At 44.5% G+C, this 23,221-nt stretch overlaps 1 protein-coding gene across 6 annotated transcripts in view; it reads right to left on the bottom strand.

The window, feature by feature from the left end:
- FTO (FTO alpha-ketoglutarate dependent dioxygenase) overlaps positions 1 to 23,221 on the bottom strand; it is a 406,506-nt gene that overhangs the window by 11,467 nt on the left and 371,818 nt on the right. For 4 of the 6 annotated variants that reach the window (XM_022555117.3, XM_089903055.1, XM_022555114.2 and 1 more), the window contains one exon: positions 1 to 23,221. This exon is cut by the window's left edge. In XM_022555117.3, the coding sequence (XP_022410825.1) occupies positions 23,147 to 23,221 (75 nt within the window). In that variant the 3' untranslated portion in view covers positions 1 to 23,146. The other 2 variants (XR_002642223.3, XM_022555115.3) reach the window with 2 other exon arrangements.

The following is a 23,221-nucleotide window of genomic DNA, read 5'->3' as shown; positions in this document are numbered from 1 at the left end:
CTAGTTCCCCGATCAGGGATTGGACCTGGGCCCCCTGCACTGGGAGCTCGGAGTCTTACCCACTGGACCACCAGGGAAGTCCCTGTCTCTATCTATTGTTTAAGGAGTTTGAAAGCAAATAGGAACTAGTTGCTCCTCTCAAGTGAGGTAAAAGAGAGCTCTATTGGCTATCATCCCGGCCCACAATTTATTCCCTGAACATCTTCCCTCCCTACCTTGGGAGCAGTTTCGCAGCTGTGTCTGCAGTGCAAGCCCTCCGTGTCCCCCCTCAAGAGCATTTTGAGAGTCCTGGTCAGATCAAACGGGAAAAGATCCTTCCTTAAAATAGAGATGTGCAGTTACCATCTGAATGTTGCTCAGTCTTGTCTTGGACAGGAAATTAAAGGGGCTCGTAAAAGCCTTTGGACAGATAGGACACCAAAAACACAGGCAACCAAAGGAAAGAAATAGATAAATTGGGCTTCATCAAAATTAAAAATGTTTGTGCTTCAAAGGGCAGACTCGAGAAGGTGAAAGATAACCCACAGAACGAGAGAATATTTGTAAGTCAATATCTGATAAAGGACTAGTATCCAGAATATGTAAAGAGCACATAACTCAAAAATAAAACTGGAAATAACTCAATTAAAAGGTGAGCAAAGGGTCTGAGTAGTCATTTTTCCAAAGATAATATGCAAATGGAGAATAAGTACATGAAAACATGCTCAACACCATTAGCTGTTAGGGAAAAGTAAATCAAAACCACAAGGAGATACCACTTCATATCCGTTAGGACAGCTCTCAAAAAAAAGATGGATGATGATAAGGGCTGGTGAAGATGTGGAGAAACTGGAGCCCTCATAAACTTCTGATGGGAATATAAAACGGTGTAGCTGCTTTGGAAAACAGTTTGGCAGCTCCTCAAAAAGTTAAACATAGTGTTAATACATGAACAGCAATTCCACTCCCGGGTATATATTGCAGGACAACTTGAAACACATCCACACAAAAACTTGCACACAGATGTTCATAGCGTCATTATTCATACGAGCCCCAAAGCGGAAGCAACTAAAATATCCATGAATTAATGAATAAATAAACAAAACGTGGTCTATCTCTACAATGCAATATTATTCAACCGTAAAAAGCATGAAGTACTGATACATGCTACAACATGAACGAACCTTGAAAACATTATGCTAAGTGAAAGACGCCCAGAAAAGTCCACATACTTTATGATTCCACTTATGTGAAATGTCCAGTATAGGTAAATCCATAGAGACAAAAAATTGATTAGTGGTTGCCAGGGGCTGGGGAAAGGGGAGAGTGGGCATGACTTCTACCGGGTATGGGGTTTCTTTTTGGACTGATGAAAATGTTCTGTTATATAGTGGTGATAGTTGCGTGACTTTGAGAGTGCTAAAAATCACTGAATGGTACACTTTAAGAGGGTGAATTTTATGGTATGTGAATTATATCTCAATTAAAGAAAAACTCTTTGGCAGTGATTACAAGGATCAAAGTCAGACTTAACCTAGAGAAGGATGCAACTGCTAACTTTAACAGATCCCAAGAAGGCGATGGAAGTTACTGTAAGAGCACGAGCCGGGGCATGGCACTGGCCAGAGCTGAGTGTGGGGAAGTCTGCTGGCAGACGGAAGGGAAGGGATGGAGCGAGAGGGTCAGCCAAGCTGCCACTGTCTTCCCAGGCTAGTGGTCCAGTCATAAACGAAACAGAATTGAGTCTTTAAAGACAAAGTAAACTCCTTCTGCTTCCACTTAATGTAAACCCCAGTGAGCTTAAGGAAGATCAACAAAGCCTTCTGTGTCCTTTAAAGCCTCAGGCACTGAGGATCCCCTGAGAGCATCAGTTTCGTCCATGACCCACACGAAAGTCTGGAAATTAAGAATCGTGGTGATCGGCCCAGTTTTGACTTTACTGGCTGTACGACCTGGGGCAAGTCATACAACTGTTTTGGATCTCAACCTCCTTCCTTGAAAGTGAAGAAATTGGGACAGTTGATTTCCAGGGTCCTTCTAGCTCTAGAATACCAGGATTCTGTAACAGAAGTCCCAGAGCAAGTGACACTTCTCCTGTTTCCTGACGTCTCGTTTTCTGAATTGGTCTTTGATCATGAATCATATTGTGTGATTTCCATCCTATTCCTTTTTCCTACTCAAACTGGGCTGGAGGTTTGTCCAGGACAGAGTCTTGAATCCCGCACAGGACCTGGCAGGAAGTGAAATTCTCGGTAGTTTTTCAATGAATGCCTATTGGCATTGAGTTGAAAAGTTCTTCAGGATTCAGTCTGATGACCTGGTTCATATCTCCGTGCAGTTGTGGAGAACCTGGCCACTATAGGTTGAGAATTAGGAAGTATTAGCGGGGGGGTCTGAGACTGGACCCCAATATTTCTGAACTCTTGGTAGTTCCAAGAGTGGACGCTGGGACTGTCCTTTGGGGTAACCCCCATTTTTGGAGGGACCGCTTGGTGGGTGAGTTTATTCATGTAGAGGTTAGGAAAGACCCTCCTGTGCTGTGGGAATGGAGTCACCCAGAGACACATGCTTCAGAAGAAATGCTAAGACATCTGCTTCTTCGTATCAAAGGCTGGCTTCATGAAGGACAGGGCTTACTTCTGCAGATAATTGTGGTATTAACCAATTAAAACAAAATCCTTTCCCTTGAAAGGGGTCAGCAGTGAGGCCTTGGGGCTGGAGATGGGGAAAGAGAGAACCATTAGAAAGGAGCTCCTTGCCTGGGAAGAAAATCTAGCACCTACAATATGGTGGCAAAGTGGGGAGGGGTAAAGGGGAGAGGTGGCAAGTACACCCCCCTGGTGAATTTGAGAGGCTGCTGGCTTCTGGGTGCAGAGAATCCAGGTTTCAGCGTCAGGTTTTCCTTCTTGGTGTTGGTCCCCGTACTTATCATCAACCTTGACGCAACCCTTGTTCATCATTGCTATGCAACCTCTGCTTTCTTATGAGGATCTATAGGATGGATCCTCGTCTTCCTTTGTGGGCAGGAGACTAAAAGAAAGTGTATTTCCCCAGGAAGGGTCTTCTTGTGGCAGGAGAATATGCAGCCCTGAGGCCTCAGGAGGTGCCCAGGAGCAAAGCAAGAGGCATCTCAGGTGGAGTGGAGGTGGGGCAGGCAAAGCAGGGGTCTACACTTAGCAGGGCTCTTACCCACAGATACTCTAGAGGAGAAGGGGTGGTGAGAAGACTGCCTATCCTGGTAGCTGTCAGTGCCACAGAAGGCAGCCCACCCTGTCCCACTCCTTAGACCCACAGGTCTGGCGAGGCCACCTCCTGTAACTGGCCTTCAAACAAAGGCAAAAGCAACCAGAGCTACTTAGGAGCAAACAGATGACCAGAGCTGGGGAGTCCAACCCTTCTGCAGCCCCAGTTTCATTGGCCACAGCTCCAAGGCTGGACCTCCCACAGGTGGCAGGAAGCAGCATCCCCAGTGTCTGGGTCCCAAGGCACCCTGCTAAGGAGCCACAGTGCCCCTCTGGTTGTCACTCGGGAGCACTGCCAAAGCCAATGTTGTCACAGTTGAAGATGGAATCCGACAGACCTGGCTGACCAGACACCCTGAGCCTGAGTCTCCATAGTGGAGCCTTAGCCCCACTCTAAGTGCCCACATCAGTCCTCCAAGATTCTGCACACACCCATCACTTGTCAGAGTCTTAAGAACGTCTCAGAATGTTAGGAGCCCAGTTAAAGGCTTAGTTCCAATAAAGATGCTGAGTTTTATAGCTGAGCTTTATGGGGTCACAGGGAAACTTCCGGATAAAGTCAATATAATCGTGCTGTCACTTAAAAAACGTGGAAAAGAATACAAAAGATATATATAGATATAGATATAGATATACATACCTATATATATCACTTAGCTGTATAGCAGAAAATAACACAGCATTGTAAATCAACTATATTTCAACCTAAAAAAGGGAGAAAAAGGATTGGGAACTGGGATCGACTACTGATGGGTTTTTTTGGTGGGCGGTGATGGAAACAGATAGTGGTTCTAGGATAAGATAGCGATGATGGTGGCACAACATTGTAAATATACTCGAAACTACTGAATTATACATTTTAAAATGGTTTATAAGGTGAATTTTATGCTATGTGACTTTTATCACAATTTTTAAAAAAAGACTAAGAAACTCAATTCTAAAAAAAAAACCAAACAAAACCCCCAATAAAGAGCACATCCAAGAGAGCCTAACTCCAAATACAGCAAACGGAACAGCAGCGCAATGACTGGATGGCGTCATGACGCAGGATGTGGTTTGTGGGAACGAGGCATCCTTTTTGTGAGGCATTCTTGTCTGTGTGATTTCTGGGGTGCCTCAAACATCTCCCTCACTGAATTCTGTACTTGTGCTTTCAGCAATGTATTTCTCTGGGTGAACCCCTCGCTGTGTTTAAACAACAAATACTCCCGGGAGATCTCAGTCTCACTCTTCTTAGTATGAATGAGTGCGTTGGTGGGGAAGAGGGATTGTCAGAAGGGGCATTCGGAAAGAGGCAAACAACACAGGAAGAATAGGGATAAAAGACTGAATTCAGCCATCTCAGAGTTTTGCTAAGGGCTGCTTTCATATCTAGAGCCAAGCTGAATGCATTTTTTTCCCCATTGGTAGGGCCAACAGCTATGGCTTCATTCTCCTGTGGGGAGGAATGAGTCAAAAAGAAATTGGGACCACAGTGAGATACCACTTTGTATCCATTAGGATGGCTAATATAAAAACAAAAAACAAAAAAAATAGAAAACGGTGTGTCGGCATGGATGTGGACGAATCGGCGTCCTGTTTGTTCCTGGTGGGAATGTAAAACTGTGCAGCTGCTGGGCAAAACAGTATGGCGATTCCTCGAAGAGTTAGAAACAGAGCTACAATATGATCCAGCAATTCCACTTAAGGATATATACTCAAAATGATTGAAAGCAGGGACTGGAACAGATATGTCCATCAACGGATGAGTGGATAAACAAAATATTATTCAGCCTTAGAAAGGAAGGAAATTCTGATACAAGCTACAACATGGATGAACCTTGAGGACATTATACTAAGTGAAATAAGCCAGGCACAAAAAGACAAATACTATATGATTCCGCTTATATGAGATACTTAGAATAGTTGAATTCATAGAGACAGAAAGTAGAACAGTGGTTATCAAAGCCTAGGGGATGGGGGAGGATAGGGGGTTATTGCTTGATGGGTACAAAGTTTCAGTATAAGAAGATTAAAAAATTCTGAAGATGGACAGTAGTGATGGTTGTACATCAATGTGAATGTACTTAATGCTACAGAACTGTACACTTAAAAATAGTTAAACTGGTAAATTTTATGTTATGTATGCTTTGCTACAAAATATTTTTTCTAAAAAGGAAAGAAAAGGAATTCAGTAACTGAAAAGTAAGCTTTCCTTCCCTTTCCTCTAGGAATGGAGTTACGATCAGAATTCAGATGAGAGCAGAAGGTGTGTCAGTTGGGATAGGCTAGGTTATGCTAGGTAACAAACACACCCTAAATTTCTCATTCATGCTACACATCCATCATGGGTTATCAGGGAGGCTCTGCTCATCCTAATTCAGGGACTCTAGTTGACACAGCAGCACATGCTGGAGGGAAAAGAATGTCCGAAGGGTCTTGCTTCATATGTGTGAACATACTCGAGATGATTCACCTTTAAAAATTAGAATTTAGAATTTTTAAAAAGATGAATTTTCAGATCAGTTTAGGAATCACTGATTGTCCATTGACTGGTTATTAAGGCAAGTGGACACACTGGCGGGGAGGGGACAAAGAGCCAGAACTTTTTCTCACATCATTCACCAAAATAGATGTTAGATGAATTAAAGGTTTGAAGATAAAACAAAACAAAACAAAGCACCAGCAGAAAACAAAGAGTAATTTGTGATAGGGAGAGCTTATAGGACAGAAACAAAAAAGGATAAAGGAAAATATCAACAGATTTGACTATATTAAAAATCCAAATGTTCATATATGATAAAATACATCGTATACGATAAAAGGTACCATAAACAACATTAAAAGACACATGATAGACCAGAAGACAATATTTGTGACACATACAAGGGAGGAGTAATATCCAAAATATACAAAGAAATCTATTAAAAAGGACTGATTTTTTTTTAAATGGCAAAGGATAGGAAAAGGCAATTCTCAGAAGAAGAAATTGAAATGACGGGTTTGCATATAACGCATGCTAAAAATAACCTTCCTTAACCCTCTCTTTTCTTCTTTTCTAATACAGATTAGTTGAAACAGAAAAATGGTCTACCCACAGTGTCCACTGTGTCTTCACTCTTAAATCCACTGCCATCAATCTCCACTGAAACCTCTCTGGCAAATGTACCAGTGGGATCTGTTTGGTTCCCTGAAGGACCAGGTGTATTTGGGAAACAGGAAGCACCATTCCTTTGGAACCGGAGGCTTGGCGGGACTCGGGGAGGAGAGGAGTTGGGTGCAGAGATGGAAGATGAGACTCGAAGGGTGTTTTGGTACCCGATAGGGCTGGGTCACAAGTGTTTATTCTTTTAGAAGTAGCTGGTTCTGGCCACTGCTGTGGATAACAGACTAAAAGGGCCAAAACTGGAAGAGAGACCCCTGGGAAAGCTGCTGCCATTGTCCCAGGGGAAATAGCAAGGAGCAGAAATAAGGGGTCAGCAAATAGAGAAAGACAAGGCTGTCTTGTCTGAGGCTGTTGTGAGGCTGAGGACTCATCAAATGGAGGGATGGAGAGTGTACAGTGAGGACCAAGAAAGAGCTGAGGACAAGCCCCAAGGAGTGCTTCAGAGCAGCGTGGCCAAGTCACAGAGAGAGAGACAGAGAGAGAGAGAGAGAGAGACTCCAGGCCTGAGGGCACCTTTCAGAGACACTTATTCATTCACAAGGCCTTCCTATTAACCTCTAGATTGTTTTTAGGTTTTAAGAAAGACCAAGAAAAGAAAAGCATTAATCATTAAGAAGTAGTATGGTTTTTCCAAAGGGTCTGTCTGCCAATATGCTACAATAAATGAAAATCTAGACACCTAAAAAACATTATTTGGGAAGATGTTTGGCCAAAAAAGAAATCCAAATTAACTACCTGATGTCCTATATAATAAGTCTTTAAATATTTTATAGGATCCCTCTTCCTTCAAACATAATCTTTATAAGCCAGCCGTCTACTCCGCTCCTATCCTCTGTAGGAAGCAGTTGATCAGAGATCACAGCCTGTCTTTTCTGCAGCCTGAGTCCGGTTAATTGTGGATTTGATTCAAATGATAGAAGTGTTGGCAGAATGAGTCCATCTTCACCGCATTGATCCCCTCCCTCCAGCCCCTTACCAGCTGGGAGCCCTCCTGAAAGAACAATAGATTTATACTATGAGCAAAACAAAGGAGTCGGGAATGAACAGCTCTTGGAAATAAGTAGGTCAAGACACAATCAATTTCCAAATCTAAAATTATGTTTGAAAAATGTACCTTTAATACTGGAGTCGGCTTCGGCCCTGTGGGGCAAAGCATGTAAAGTTTAAAGTTCCTGAGTGGCTGCTTTATCAGGTAGCCTGAAGTTTACCCTGGAGGTTAAGCAATAAAATGGAAACAAAAATAACTTAACAGTTTTGCAGTTAGTTTAACCCAGCAACGGCTTCTTAAATGGCATTCACCTTCCTGGAGCTTGCCCTGCTCATAAAGCCACAAGATGCATTTCAAAGCTATGAATTTGCTAAATAGAACTTCATTTCCTCTTCTTATTAGAGGTAATTAAATTTATTAGATGTCAGTAAAAGCCTTGTAAACAGAAAATATGAATGCTTATAAAAGTCTGCCCTCTCTTTGCAGCCTAATAATTAAGATGCAATGAGAAAGCAGCTAATAACAGCTCATAATTTATGACGTGTCATTCGAATTTGAGACATATTGTGGAGGTATTACAGACTGAAATGAAAATAATACCCACCGAAACACATTATTTATTAAATACATAACCACTTAGAGAAATAAACACATCACACACAGAACTTGATATTTCTGATGGAAACAGTATATACATCATCTCCTGCTTTGGATATATTACCCATCAAGTCAAATCCTTAAATCAAAATCACAACTTGTTTAAATGCAAACGGCCCGTGGCAGCCCAGCAAGCCCCAAATTTCCACTAGACTTTCACCTTGATGTCAGTTTTCAAAGACTGAGTCACTGTGAAGGTTTTTCATTATGATTGTTTTTAACGTTCTCGAAAGAAAAGAAATCCCCCAGCAAGCATTAGAGAGAGAGAGAAACAGGAGGAAAGACAAGGAAAAGATTCTAAGCAGAAGAACAGGGCTCATAAATTAACAAAAACATTATCCACCCTCCAGCACAGATGAACTTAGAAGCAACTGCGGAATCGATGCCTCCACCCCAATGATGCTAACCCCAAATGGAATCTCTTTTTATTGCAATTTAATAATGTACTTTACATCTTTATCAGCAGTCTGGCTGGAGCTCGTACTTTGAGCTCTTTGGAATAAATGGTGATGGAAATTTTAGATGCCACTTTTCATCAATGCAAAGAGGCCCTTGGTTATAAGCTACACTGTTATTTTATGTACCGCTACGAAAGACAAAATAAAATGCTGCTAATTAAACTATGACATGCCGTCATGAGATGCACTCTGATGTCAGAGACGTTAAAACTGAAAAAAAAAAAAGCATTTTAGAATTCACTCAATAGAATCCATAAAACTAAATGAGGTAAAGATTAACATCAATCTTAAAATTGTTATTTTGGTTACAGTATGTGAATCATAGCTCAATAAAGCTGTTATTTTAAAATGTTATTTTGGACCCAATGCTGAAAATCCTAATACTCAATCGTATAGAAGGTGGTCAAGAAAGACCTCACGTTGAAGGTGACAGTCGAAGAAGAAGGACCTAAAGAAAGTGAGGGAGCTGTGTGGGTATCTGGAAGAAGAGGGTACCGGCAGAGCCAAGAGCAGGTGTAAAGTCCCTGGGGTGGGTGAGAACTTGTGCAGGGAAGCCAGAGTGAATGATGCAGAGAGAGATAACCAGGGCAGGAGTGCAGGTGGAGAGGGTCATAGGAGATGAGATGAATGAGGTGACAGCAAAAATAAACGTTTCACGCCTAAATTTATCCAAAGGAGACATACATATGGCCAAAAAACACATGAAAAGATGCTCAACATCACTAATTATTAGAGAAAGGCAAATCAAAACTACAGTGAGGTATCACCTCAAACTAGTCAGAATGGCCATCATCAAAAAACTTACAAAAAATAAACGCTGGAGAGGGTGTGGAGAAAAGGGAACCCTCCTACACTGTTGGCGGGAATGTAAAGTGGTACAGCCACTGCCACTATGGAGAACAGTATGGAGGTTCCTTAAAAAACTAAAAACAGAACTACCATATGAGCCAGCAATCCCACTACTGGGCATATACCCTGAGAAAACCATAATTCAAAAAGAGTCATGTACCACAATGTTCATTGCAGCTCTGTTTACAAGAGCAAGGACATGGAAGCAACCTAAGTGTCCATCATCGGATGAATGGATAAAGAAGATGTGGTACATATATACAATGGAATATTGCTCAGCCACAAAAAAGAACAAAATAATGCCATTTGCAGCAACATGGAGGGGCCTAGAGATTGTCATACTGAGTGAAGTAAGTCAGACACAGAAAGACGAATATCATATGATATCGGTTATATGTGGAATCTAAAAAAAGGGTACAGATGAACTTAGTTATAAAACAGAAGTAGAGTAACGGATGTAGAAAACAAACTTATGGTTACCAGGGGATGGTGGCGGGGGAGGAAGGGATAAATTGGGAGATTGGGATTGACATATACACACCACTATATATAAAATAGATAACTAATAAGAACCTACTGTATAGCACAGGGAACTCTAGTCAATACTCTGCAATGGCCTATATGGGAAAAGAATCTAAAAAAGAGCGGATATATGTATACGTATAACGGCTTCACTTTACTGTACACCTGAAACTAACACAGCATTGTAAACCAACTCTACTCCAATAAAAATTAAATTAAAAAAAGTTTCCTCCAGGGGAAAAAGGTTTCCTCCAGTTTTCTATGAAGTTGAACAAAAACTTTAAAAGAATATTCTTTAAAAATTTTTTGGGGGTGTGGGTTACTTATCAATTTCACACCAAAACCCTACCTTAGTAGCTTCTTGAATGGTTTATGAATCAGTTGACCTTAGCATCCCTGCCATCTGTACAGGTGGTCCCATCCAAAGCAGTTGACAACTTTGTTCAGAGGGGACATGGTCATCAGACCACTGCCACACGACGAAGCACTCGGACTGCTTTCAAAGTGCTGGATTCTTGAGACAGTACATTTGTTTTCTCATAAGGGATCAGAAATTGCTCTTTTATACAATAATGCTCACGGAAAACCTGACCCCCTTCCCTAGTTACTCCCCAGCACTAAAGAGCAAAGTTTCTGCCTCGAAAATCTAGGTTTCTCTTTTCTGAGCAATTACCCTGAGTCTTGCACTATGCTAAGAGATTTGTGCACTCTCTCTCTTTTGTTTAAATCTCAAACAATCCTATGTCACAGTTGCTGTTAGTAGTCCCATTTTTTTTTTTTTTTTTTTTTTTTTGGCAGTACGCGGGCCTCTTGCTGTTGTGGCGTCTCCCGTTGCGGAGCACAGGCTCTGGACGCGCAGGCTCGGCGGCCATGGCTCACGGGCCCAGCCGCTCCGCGGCATGTAGGATCTTCCCGGACTGGGGCACGAACCCGTGTCCCCTGCATCGGCAGGCGGACTCTCAACCACTGAGCCACCAGGGAAGCCCAGTAGTCCCATTTAACAGAAGGGAACCTGGGGCATAGAGAGGTTAAGCAACTTGCCCGTGGTAACACAGCTCTGTGTGTGTGTGTGTGTGTGTGTGTGTGTGTGTGTGTGTGTGTGTGTTTGTGTGTGTGTAGTGGAGGCCTGCTGGGACTGGAATCTGGGTATGATTTCCTCCAAAGCCCAGGTATCTAACCACTCTGCTACAAAGCATTGCTCTTATGTGGCAGTGGCTGGAAGTAACTCTGGCTCCTGCCTTTACCAGATCTGGTATCTTCTATGTTTGGTGGAACCAATAACTTGGATGGAATTGAGAATGGTGCCAAGGTCAACCTGGGAAAGACAGGTTAAGTGCTCAGGCTCTGGAGCTAGACTCCCTGGGTTGGAATCCTGTCTTTGCCAGCTACAAGCTGTGTGATCTGGGGCAAGTTATTTAGGCTCTCTGTGCCTAAATTTCCTCACCTGGAAAAATGGAGTTAAACAATAGTAACTACCAGATGGGGTTGCTGTGAAAATTTTGTGAGACAGTCATGTGAAGTACCTGTGCCTGGCCTGTATGGTAGTATTGTTTCTGGCCATGGGTTTCAAAGGACACAAGAGCACAGTCTAGGCCCGTGTATCCCAAATATGTTTGGTTAAAAGGTCATTTCAGATTATTAGATGTGCCTGTGACCTTGTCTGAAAGTCTCATCCAATGAAAGTCTCATCCAATGAATCCTCCTTCCAGAAGGATTCATGAGGACACGGCAGCAATGCCCAAGGGAAGCCAGATTCCGAGGGATGGGTGTTGTTCTAAGGTACAAGCATGAGCGACCTAAGAGTTTCAAGAGTGCAGTCACATCTTATGTACAAGAAATCATTTACAGTGACAATTACTCTTGAGAGTCCCCTAGGGAGGTGGCACATTGGAAATGCGCACACTACCTTTTATTTTGTCCAGCCAGGCCAGTTTTTAAAAATCTTTTTATTTGGGAATAATTATAGATTCACAAGAAGTTACCCCCTAAATATACAGGGGGTCCTCTGTGCTCTCTAGTCAGTTTCCCGGGATTGTAACACCTTTGATAACTGTAATACAATATCAAATTGTCCTATAATATCAAAACCAGGAAACTGATACTGCTACAGTCCAGAGTTGATTCAGATTTCAATAGTTGTGTGTGCATGTGTGTAAACAGTTCTACACAATTTTATCCTGTGTGTAGACTCACGTGACCGCCCCCCACCAACAATCAAGATACAGAACTGTCCCATCACCACAAGTCTCCCCGTGCCACTCTTCGATAGCCACTTCACATCCCTGACCTCTGGCAACCACCAATCTGCCTTCCACCTCTATACTTCTGTGCGTTTAAGGAGGTGATATAAGAAGTGGAATCATTTAGTTACATACATTTACAGCATATAACCATTTGAGATTGGATTTTTTCTTTTTTTTTTTTTTTTTTGCTCAGCATAATTCCCTGGAGATCTGTCCAAGCTGTGTGTGTATCAATAGTTTATTCCTTTTTTATTGCTTAGAAGTATTCCATGGCATGGATGTACCCAAGTTACACCCTTTGTAGTTTGTTTACAGTTTGGGGCTATTATGAATAAAGCTGCTATGAACAGTCATATGCATTTTTTATTTTTCAGGGATAAATGATCAAGAGTATGATTGCTGGGTCATGTAGTAATTGTATGTTTCATTTTACAAAAAACTGCCCAACTGTTTTTCAGGGTGGCTGCACCATTTCACCTTCCCACCAGCAGCGGATGGTGCCACAGCTTCTCCGCATCCTTGCCGACACGTGGAGTTATCACTACTTTTAAATTTATAGCTGTTCCTGTAGGTGTGCAGTGGTTTAAATGGGCATTTCCCTGATAGCAGATGGTGTTGACCGTCTTTCCATGGGCTTATTTGCCACCCATACATCCTCTCTGGTGAAATGTCTGGACAGTTTTTCCTACCGTTGCTGGAACAGATCGTGATTTTTTTCAGTTGGCTTGTTTCTAGAAGCCGTGAGGTACCTTCCCAAGAGAGGAGACAGGACTCTGGTCCCCCGTCTCCCCACACTCCAGGCTACTCACTTACTGAGTGCCATTTGGGGATGGAGTCTTGATGTTGTTTGCCCTTTTGTTCGTGTGTGTTTGCAATGCATGGAGAATTGAATTCTTGAGTAAATGTTTATGATGTGACACCACCGTAGAGTAGCCTTACGCCCCCAGGCCAATGGGATCTGAAGTTAATCTTACCGACCCAAGTTCAGTGCCCCAGGTCTGTGTCCACTGAACTCTTCCAGTCTTCCCTCAACCTCCATTGGCCAAGGCAGCTTGTCTTTTGTGATCTCTCTCTCGCAGCTGACCCCACATGGAGGGCTTGTCTGCTCCTTCCTGGGGGTGCTTCTTCTGCTCCCTTTAATCCTAGGCACAAATGAGGCCCCCGATAATCCCTGCTGCCACGTCCCAGCCCCCAGCTCAGATGCTTGGCTATCATGGCAGCGCCTGCTTGACCAAATGCCCCTTTGGGGCACTAACTTTGCTGACCAAATTCTCCCCAGCTCCACCCCTTCTCAGCTTCATCCTCTTGCCTGCAGTTAAGTCCCACCATGCTCAAGGCCAGCTCACCTAGACACAGGGCCAGAGCCATGGGAGAAGTCAGGATGTGGTACAAAAATAGGTGTGGCTGGAACAAGGTGAGAAGTAAGACTTGGGAGATGAAGTTGGAAAGAGAGGTTGGGGGTAAATTTCAAATAGCCTTGTAAGCTGTGGCCAGAAAATCTTAGGGGAAGGGGGTCTGGGGGGGATTTTAAAGCAGAGGATGACAAGGATAGATTTTTTTGCTCTAGCAAACAACCAGCCAAGCGGATGTTTATTGAGTACCTATTATGTGCCAGATAAAAGTTAGCTGGATTGATAGCTAATAAATATTAAATGCTCTGGGAGATATGAAGTGTTATTCTGAGTATTATGGAATATAATAAAATGGAAGAAAACACTGGCTCTCGTGAGCTCTGCCTTCTGCTATCTTATAGTTCAATATGGAAACCGAATTTGACAGGTGAAATAGTATTTATAAACACTCTGGTGACAGAACAAATGAAAATGATCCACAAATGAAAGTGGAGTGACTTACAAGTGACTCAGGGATTTAGGTGGCAAGAGAGGCAGTGTGACAGTAAAGACCCAGGGCATTCCTGGAGAGTTTGGACGGCAGGGACAAAACGCAAAAGCTTTAAGGAAGTGAAAAGAACGGACAGCACCCGAATGGAGGAGAAATCAATGGACAGCCAGGCTCACCTCGCAACTTCATTACAACGGCTGAACAAAAATGAGCGTTTGTGAATTCCTTCATAGAAACTCTAAGAGCCAGAGCCTTCTGGGTGATAAGTCAACCACAGAATAAGCAGTAGTTGTGTTTTACTGACCCTTTATAATGACACATTAGTCAGCCCTGTAAGTTAGAAAGCAAAGACCACCCCCCTGCTTCCCGCTACCCACCTTCAAAAAAAAAAAAATCGTAGACCAGATCACCACCTCTCCTAATGAGGCATTAGAATAACCTTAGCACTTTTACAGGAGCAGGAATGCTCGGGAGTGCTCAGAAAGATTCTCTACCTGTCCGTTCAGGGAAGATCGGGATGCAGCTCGCTCCCCTGAAGACCTGCCCTCTTTTGAGAGAAGTTGCCTGACCCTGAAAGGCAGGCCGCTCCATCCTCTCGTGATGGCTTCCCCTGGTCCCCTCCCTGCATCACTCGGGGTCCTTTAATTCAGGAAGAGCCATGGGTTTTGCTCCTATCCTATTTTGTCCCTTAACGGTGTTGCCTTTGAATGCTTTTTTCCACATTGCTGTATAGAGAGTGGTCTTGGCATGAGTGTTTTGGTTGGGACACTATAATAAGATTTATCATCATCTTTTGTATGTGTTGAGTAATTACTTAGTACCAGATGTGTTGTGAATCACTTAACATGAAGGATCATAGGTGACAGAGCAGTCCTCTGAGCTAGGCTAAGGGTCAGCAAATCTTCTCTGTATAGGACCAGGTAGTAAATATTTTAGCCTTTGTGTCTCTGCTACAAATGCTCAGCTCTTCCCTGGGAGTGCAAAAGCAGCCATGGATAGATAATATGTAAACAGACAAGTGTAGCTGTGTTCCAGTAAAACTTTATTTATAAAAACAGGTGGTGGGCCAGATTTGGCAGTGGGCCATAATTTGCTGACTCCTGCTCTAGATTTTACTATTGTGACTTTTGCTTGACCTGCCAGCGTTTGGGATGATAAAACTTGGCCTCTGATTTTAGTATCCTACACCATAAATTCCAATGGCTTTTTTGGGTAGTTAATATCACCAAAATTTTGTGGACCTTTGTGGCCCAAGAGAAAAAAAATTAATGGCACATAAACTGTTTTCTAGACTCACAAAATTTCTCCTTTCCGGGCTGCAACTGGAAGGGCAGGCCATTCTTGTACTTGTAAAGAAGGTGGAACCACTTTCTTCTTCCACATACTTTAGGTTTATTTGGGAGGTGGGTTTAAGAATGTTCATATTCTTCCCAAACCTCAAGACATACCAGAAACTTCAAGACCCATTTCTGTAATTCTTAAATAACTTAATTTCTCTCATCCGGGCTTTAATTGCCCCATCTGTAAAATGGGCGCAAAGTACAAAAACTTTTCTTTGGGCTACATGTCTTTGCAAATATGGTAACTATTGCTTCTTTGACTAAAATACTCTTTTATTCTCAGGCTCTGTATTAAAATAAGCAAGGGGACTGAGACCAGAAATTCTGGTTAAGAATGGGACTCTGAGGACAGAACCTCGTGCTCCTAGCACAGAGTCTGGTGTTTAGGAAGGAATCACTGAGTGTTTGTTAGAAGAATCCATTATGGCTAAGGCACAGAAAGGTCAACCTACCAAGAGATGGCAATATGGCAGCCAAAGGCGGGCTCTTCCACCTTCCACTCAACAAACTATGCCCCAGCCATGATGCCCTGACACAGTCACACCTCTGTTGCTTTGTGCTGGACACAGACTTTTGCTGGCCCAAGGCTGTCAAATTCACTTCGATTTTGGCTTCAACTGGGGCTTCATGCTTTCAGGAAAATTTCCCACACCACCTTTCACTTGAGATCCTTGGCAGGGATGCCTCTCCCATTCTGCACGCACAGCTCACTTAGTGGGCACAAAGAAATGGGAGAAAGCTTGGGGAGAAAAAAAGAAAAAAACCCAACCCAACCCAGTCTAAACGTTGGGAAATCTACCGGGGTCTGCATCTCTTTAAAAACTATACACAGACATTTCTGGTCGAAGTAAAACCATGCTTTTTGCAGAGGACTGGAGACAGTAAATGAAGCCTTAGTCATACACAGTTAGTTTCAAACTTACGTTGCCGCTCACAGGGAGAAATCAATGTACAGTATATTAAAAACAATCACCGCAGCCTTTAAATGATCCAATAGCTTAGCTTTGAATGCATTCAAGCTAATGCGGGCTTTAATGGCTTCTGACAGATCATTCCATTGATCAAGAGGCATGTATGAAATACGCTGCCTACTAAACTCTGTTTTGATTTCGAGAAAAGAAAACTAAACGTCCATGGTAAACAGGGCTTGATTGTTCAGTGTTCACTGAGAGCCCTCTCAGCCTGACCCTGGTCGGGAGCTGAGGAGGGAAGGACAATGGGAATCCTATATACCTGGCTTGCTTCTTTCCTGACTCTAATCAAGGCGTAATCAACTGGAAATCTCTGTCTGAAGAGCTGGGGGCAGGGGCGGGAAGGTGACCAGAGGTACTGTTTTCTGTGTTGGATGAGTTACGATCAGGAGTTTGAGTTGCCCTGAGAAATTGACTCAGCCCTTTCAGGGCTCCGGGGTTGGTAGGTTAACTGCGCTTGCTCCAAAGTGAAAAACTGAATACACTGTTTGAAAGGATAAAAAGCGTTTTCAGTTGGGGAAGGCAGATTTGCAAGGAAACAATGAAAGTCTGCTCCCTGTATCCGTGCGTCCCGAGGCCCCAAGATTACTTTAGCAAGGGCTGAACACTCCTTGACTCAGGAAAGATGTTTTCGCGGGGTGCGTGGTGTCTGAAAAAACTTTAGAAGAGGCCTTAACAATATTCTTTGAGACTCTTGTGCAAGAGCAGCCACGCTCTGGCTCAAAAGGGAGCCATAGGTCACTAAGTGTCAGACTGGCCTTGCCTGATCAGAAGTGATAAACGGACGCAAACTCTTCCCTTACGCACCCAAATGAAACTGGTCTCACAAAATAAATCATAATAACCCTCCTTCCTGGGATTTGCCTAGGGATTTGGTGTTTACAAAGTCCTTCCGAATGTTGTCCCCGCCTGTATTTCCTGTCAGTTTCATGCAGCTTGCAGACCCTCTCTCTCTTGTCTCTGACGCTGGGAAGGGCAAGCAAGGGTACCTTTGAAAGTGGCATCACTAAAGGTTAGCTCATCTGTGGTCTCTGTTTAATCTTTAATATGAGTGGGGAGCAGCTTCCTGTGGCAGTCACTAACCTAGTGGGTTGGGATTACTCTGAACACACAGGGTCCGGAACCACTGGGCTTTTCCTAAACTTCCGGTAGAATGGCCTTGACATTTTGGTCCCCATCTGTGGGGCACAGTGCTGTCCTAAGCCAGCACTTCCCATCTCTCAGCAGGAAGCCTCAGCACTTTACCAGATTAAAAACAACGGGAAAACCCTCATGCTAGAAGCGCTTATTTGTACTGGTGCCATGTTTAGTCAGTAGCTTTTGTAAAATTGATGAATTTTGTCTAAAGGCAAGTGCAGACAGGCAAACAGATCTGTATCTGCTGTTATCCATTTAGCTTGACACACATGTGCGCGGGAACTACTTTACCTCGATTCTTTCAGGACTGATGAAAAGAAAATGCAAGCAAAGTCACAAACTGCATCATTGGAAAAGAATCACTGAATCGGATGCTGGGAGTTAATTAATGCTTCCCTCCCCTGCAAATAGACTGACCCTGGTACTTAGACATTCAGAGTCAATAAACAATTGTTGAACACAGATCATCCATTAAAAGGTGACGGCAAGAATTTTTAAAGCAAATCTAAAATTGCAAACGGTGACCTAATCCTGTTGTAGTAATGGGGAGTATGAAGGAATCATTTTTCAGAGTATCTCATTTATAAAAAGGTCCACGCCATCTGCCGAGAGAAAAATGGAAGCTGTGAGAAGCAAATGGGATAGAATGGGATGGTAACATATTGTTCTGGCACTAAGTAGGAGACACAATGTGAATCATCGCGGTGAGAGAGCAGTCCAACGAGCTAGGCGTTACAGAAACAAAGACTGAATCACAGAGAGGTCAAGTGATTTGCCCGGGTAATGAAGCTACAACTGTTATCACAGGAAACTGGGATAATAATCATTAGAGCCGGTATTTCACTGAAGACCGGTATAGCCAGGCACAGCTGGAGACATTTTATGCACACATCAACTATTTAACCTTCACGACGACCTTAGGTGGTAGACACACTACTATTATCCCCATTTTGCAGACAAGAAAACAAAGGCTTGAAAGGGAGGCTGGCCTTAGGATCACATACAGAACCAGGACTCTGCAACCAAAAGCCTCTCCTGCCACCCAGGAATCAGAAGATTCTGAAAACCTGATCAATGGTGATAGGAAAGACAGAGCAGGGGTGCCGAGGGGACTAGTTTTCAATCGTGGGAGGAGGATTTGGGCCTGATACCTGGAAGATCAATCGATCGATTGTGTTGCCTTGACAGGGTACTGGGAGAAAGGAAGGGGCGCTGTCCCGTGAGAACAGGGGCCGATGGGATGAAGGATGGTGGGGCAGCCCTGTTCGGGAGCCAGGCTGGGGTGAGGCCTGGTCCTTCCAAGCTGCAGCACAGGGTCTGGGGGCGCTCACCCTTTCTCCTTGTTAATAAGGGAGAAACGAGAAACAGACCCTTTGGACCTTTCCTGGAGTTCCCCGGCAGACTGGGAATCTACTGGGGTCGCTTGGGTAAGCGAGAGAGCCAGGTGTATCCCTTTTCCTGACAATCCCTGGAATCGGCTCCCCAAAAGCAGCAGCAGCAGCCATGGACACCCTGGCCATCATGCCGGAAATCATCCCTGGCCGCCTCTCTGGCCTCTCCCCTTCCCTGGCCCAGCCTCTCAAAGCTGCCGGGCTCTCCCTGCAGCCGCGATCACTACAACACTCTTGGGCCTTCCCTCCCCCTTTATGGTTGTCAAATTGATTTCACCACCGAGATACCTATGGCTCCCAATGAAACTTAATTAAAAATACCATTTAATCACAAAGTAACAAAGGCAAACTGGATAAACAGCGTCACCACTTCAGCGCATTTTAATCTGCCCTGCTCCTGTCCTTCTCAATCTGTTGGGATGAGAATTGCCTTTTCAAATAAGAATCTCCGTCTTCCATGGGCTTGCCTCTGACAGATGTCCAAAATAAACAGTATTTAGCGTGGCAGAGATCCAAATGTATGCAATTTGCCCAGTGGTAAAATCAGCCTTAACTAGAGCAGGGAAAAAAAAAAAGTTGCATTCAAAAATACCTTCCCTCGAAACACACACAAAAAACCTACTGAATGTGGAGTGTCCATTCAGTCGGGTCGATGGAATATCATTTCTAGCATCCCTCGATTCGTTTAGTGACGGATTTGGAAGCTTATTACTAAAATTGTGTCCCGAGCGATGCCATGACCCCGCCCTCTCTTCTGTCTAGTGAACTCCCCTGGGCTGAGGCTGCCCGTGAAAGCAGGTGGGGTGGGTGCAGAGCTGCGGGGAAGCAAAAGGAGGATGGGGTACCACCTCATGCACTCAGAGGGTCTGGCGGGACATCTTCCCCATCTCAAGATCTGGCCCGAGGATGCGGGAAACTCCCAGTTAGAAAGCAGTGCCTTTGGACTGAGACCCTTTGGAATCCAGACAGCAGCCAGAGCGATCATCTAAAAGAAAAAGAATCTCACATCAAGTTATTCCCACCCCTCCCCCATAGAGCCCTCGTGTTTCTTGGGGTGCTTGACATCAAATCCAAAGGCAGGTCCTCCTCCTCTCCAGCTGCATCTCCCTCACTCTCCCCTGTTTCTCTACTTCGTCCATAGTGGTCCTTTTTCTTCCTTGAACATCCCGCTCTAAGCACCTTCCAGCCTCGGGCCTTCGTCCCCCGCTGTTGCCTTTCCTGGGAAGCTCTTCCCCCGTTACCCTCATTCCCTGACCTCCTAATCCAAGCCACCCTTCCTCAGTCCCCAGGTACACTCCACGTACCGCAAAAAAAAAAAAAAGGGTTTGTGGGAGGAAAAGTCAGTAGCATCTTAGTGCAAAGGGATCTACCTCCTCAGATTACTTTTCTGAAGATAGCTGGGACTGAGGGATGCGGAAGCCTTACAGGAAGCAGTGGGGACCGCTGACTCAAGGTGGTCCCAGGGGCAAAGCTTCCCTCTCCTCCACCATACACATGGCCCGTGTCCCAGGGAAAGTCCTTTACTAGTTCACAGGGGAGGAGCAGGAACTGAGCTGTCAGCGTCCCCAGCAGCCCCTTTTTTTTGTTTGTTTTTGCGGTACGTGGGCCTCTCACTGTTGTGGCCTCTCCTGTTGCGGAGCACAGGCTCTGGACGCGCAGGCTCAGCAGCCACGGCTCACGAGCCCAGCCGCTCCGTGGCGTGTGGGATCTTCCCGGACCGGGGCATGAACCCGTGTCCCCTGCATCGGCAGGCGGACTCTCAACCACTGCGCCACCAGGGAAGCCCCCTTTTTTGTAAATCATCTCTTGCCCTTCCTCCTTCTACCCACCTGAAACTTCCTCAGAGAGTGTATGTAACCCTTAAACACAATGAGCTCATGCTTAGTGAAAGCCACCAGTTCTTCTGAGCAAACGTGATCTCACCTTTCAGATTCACTCCTGGAAGTGGCTTCTCCAACCCCTGGCTCTTCCCCCACCTGCAGGACTCCAAGGACTCTCTCCACCTGGGCGCCCCCCAGGCCAAGGAAGCAGGCCCACCTGCTGGTGTGCAAGGAGAAAATAGCAGGACCTCTCTTGGTTTCTTATCTCATCCTTTCAGTATTTTTATTGTTTATGCATGTTTTATGATGTACATGACCTATTAGTACAAGCAGTCCACAAATATAGCTCGATAGTAATACACATATATTGGGGTAAGCACTCAACATTATTATTCATTTCTACTCTAGGGATGCAAGCAAGCAGGTTTGGAGGGTGCTGACACGAAGGCGTAACGCCAGTCAGGTTCACAATAAATGGTAATTGGGAGCAACGGGGGCCACAGAGGGTTCACGCCCTGCCTGAGAGGACGCTACCTAGCTCTTTGCCATGCCAGGATGGAGGCCTAGGGCTGCCAGATGTTCTGAATTCTGAAGAGGATGCACACATTTTTATTTTACATGAAATCTCCCAATTTTTAAATATTGGCACCTAGTGAACTATGACAAGGAACAGACACTGGCGGGGGGGGTGGTGGTGAAATAAAACACTAGGCTAGATGGTCCCGAGGCTGCCCAGCCGGCGACTTCTGCGTGCCCTGCCCTCCTTACCTACGTGATTTCATTTAATCTCTCCCACAACCCTGAGAGGCAGCGCTTCATCGTTTACTGACGGGCAGACTGAGGCTTAAAGACATCAGGGAATTCATCCAATGTCTACCAAGAGTCTCAAGATGAGGAAACCCCGCCTGCTTTGTGTGACGTGAACTCCCTGGGGTTGACTCCATGTGAATGAGCCCATACCTTGAACCAGCGAGATTCTGCTGGCGGGAGAGAGTCTGGTTCTCAGCGCACCTCTCAAGGGGCAAAAAAGCTCCTCAGCTTTCCAACTACTGCAAACAACTACAAAGAAGGTGACAGGCTGGGGAGAGGGGCTAACTATTCTCATGATTTCCAGGGTCGCCAAAGGTCGGGAGCCAGGCCCAAAAGGGAGAGGTGGGTTCAGGGCACCACAAGACAAAACTGGCACCAAGATTGAGGAAGGGAGGGGAAAATGCCTACAGCAGGTCACTTACTGACATATAATAATACTAATATTTACTGGGTGTTTAAATATGTGTCAGAAATTGTTCTAAGTCTGCAGCTAAGTTATTTCATTTCATCTTCGCCCTATGAGTTGGTGCCTATAGTATCCCCATTATACAGATGAGAAAACCAAGGCACAGTAAGACACCAAAAGTCACAAGCTACTGGGCATTTAGATCCAGGCCCTCGAAAACCAAAGCCCAAGTTTTAACCTCTTCATCGTCTCTCTGGTGCCCCAACATCATCAGGATGGGCACTAGGGTTCTTCAAGCCTCAATTCTACCCATCGTTATGTGCGAATGGGGGAATTATAAAACAACATATAGTATGCTGGCTAAAATCAGGAAGCAATGTAAATAGGACTTTGTCTCTTTCATTAGATCAGGGAAACTTCCTAAAGCCAGGATGTCAACTTTATTTTAATCTTCAACACTGCTCCATTCTTATGTGCAGAGTACAGGGCTCATAACCCAGGCTGTCCTAGAGAAGGGAAAGAGGCTACTCTTCAATGAGGCATTCCTCTTTTAATTTATTTCGCCTGTGGGGAAAGCAGCTACAGAGAATGGGAAAACAGAATCTCCCGCTCTCAAACTTTTGATAGAAGTGCTGCTGTCTGGGAGGGCTTTCTACAATGATGAAAATGTTCTGTGTCCAATACAGCAGTCACTAGCCACACATGGCTACTAAGCACTTGAAATGTGGCTCGTGCAACTGAGGAACTGAATTTTTAATTACAATGAAAATGCAATTTAAATTTAAGAAGCCCCATCTACCTAGTGGCCACCATACTGAACAGCATAGCCTCTAAAGGGTGTGGTGAGAAAATGGGCTAAATGTCTCTAAATTCGGTCTTCCCCTAGATGACCTGAGAGTCATCCCCTGCAGAGTCTCTGCAAAGGTTTGGGAAGGAGGAAAGTAGGTTAGGTTTTGCCACAGGCCAGGCTCACCTTGGTCGCTTCCCAGGCCTTGGGAGTGGAATGGCTCACATTAAAAATCCAAGTGGGGAACAGCTTTGGGGGTTGGAGGTTCTTGTTTAATACCGAATCACTATAACACTGTGTCACTTTTAAACATTTTAATATTCATGGGCTCCATTCCCTAGCTGTTTCCAACTGGGACCCAGGGTCTACAATCCCAAGGCACAGTCTACCCATAATCCCCTTGCCTAAGCCCATGACAAGGTTGGAGGAGAGAAGTCAAAAACAGCCTTTGCTCCTCCACCTAAGACTTGTGCTCTTTCTCTAGGGTCTGGCTTCCAGAAGCAGACCCCTGAGTTCGGAAATGATATCTGTGAGGTCAAACGGCAGCGGCATCGAAGGATCATCCTTTTCCCAATACGGCCGGCACTCTGGCTTCTGATCCGCGGGTAGAGTTCGGGCAATTCGGGACTGGCAC

Source organism: Delphinapterus leucas, chromosome 20 (assembly GCF_059928025.1).
Source record: "Delphinapterus leucas isolate spDelLeu-1000000601 "Yukka" chromosome 20, BTC_Dleu_Yukka2, whole genome shotgun sequence".
NCBI lineage: Eukaryota > Metazoa > Chordata > Mammalia > Artiodactyla > Monodontidae > Delphinapterus > Delphinapterus leucas.
Note: the sequence above shows the minus strand (reverse complement) of the source record. Positions and strands in the feature narration are given on the sequence as shown.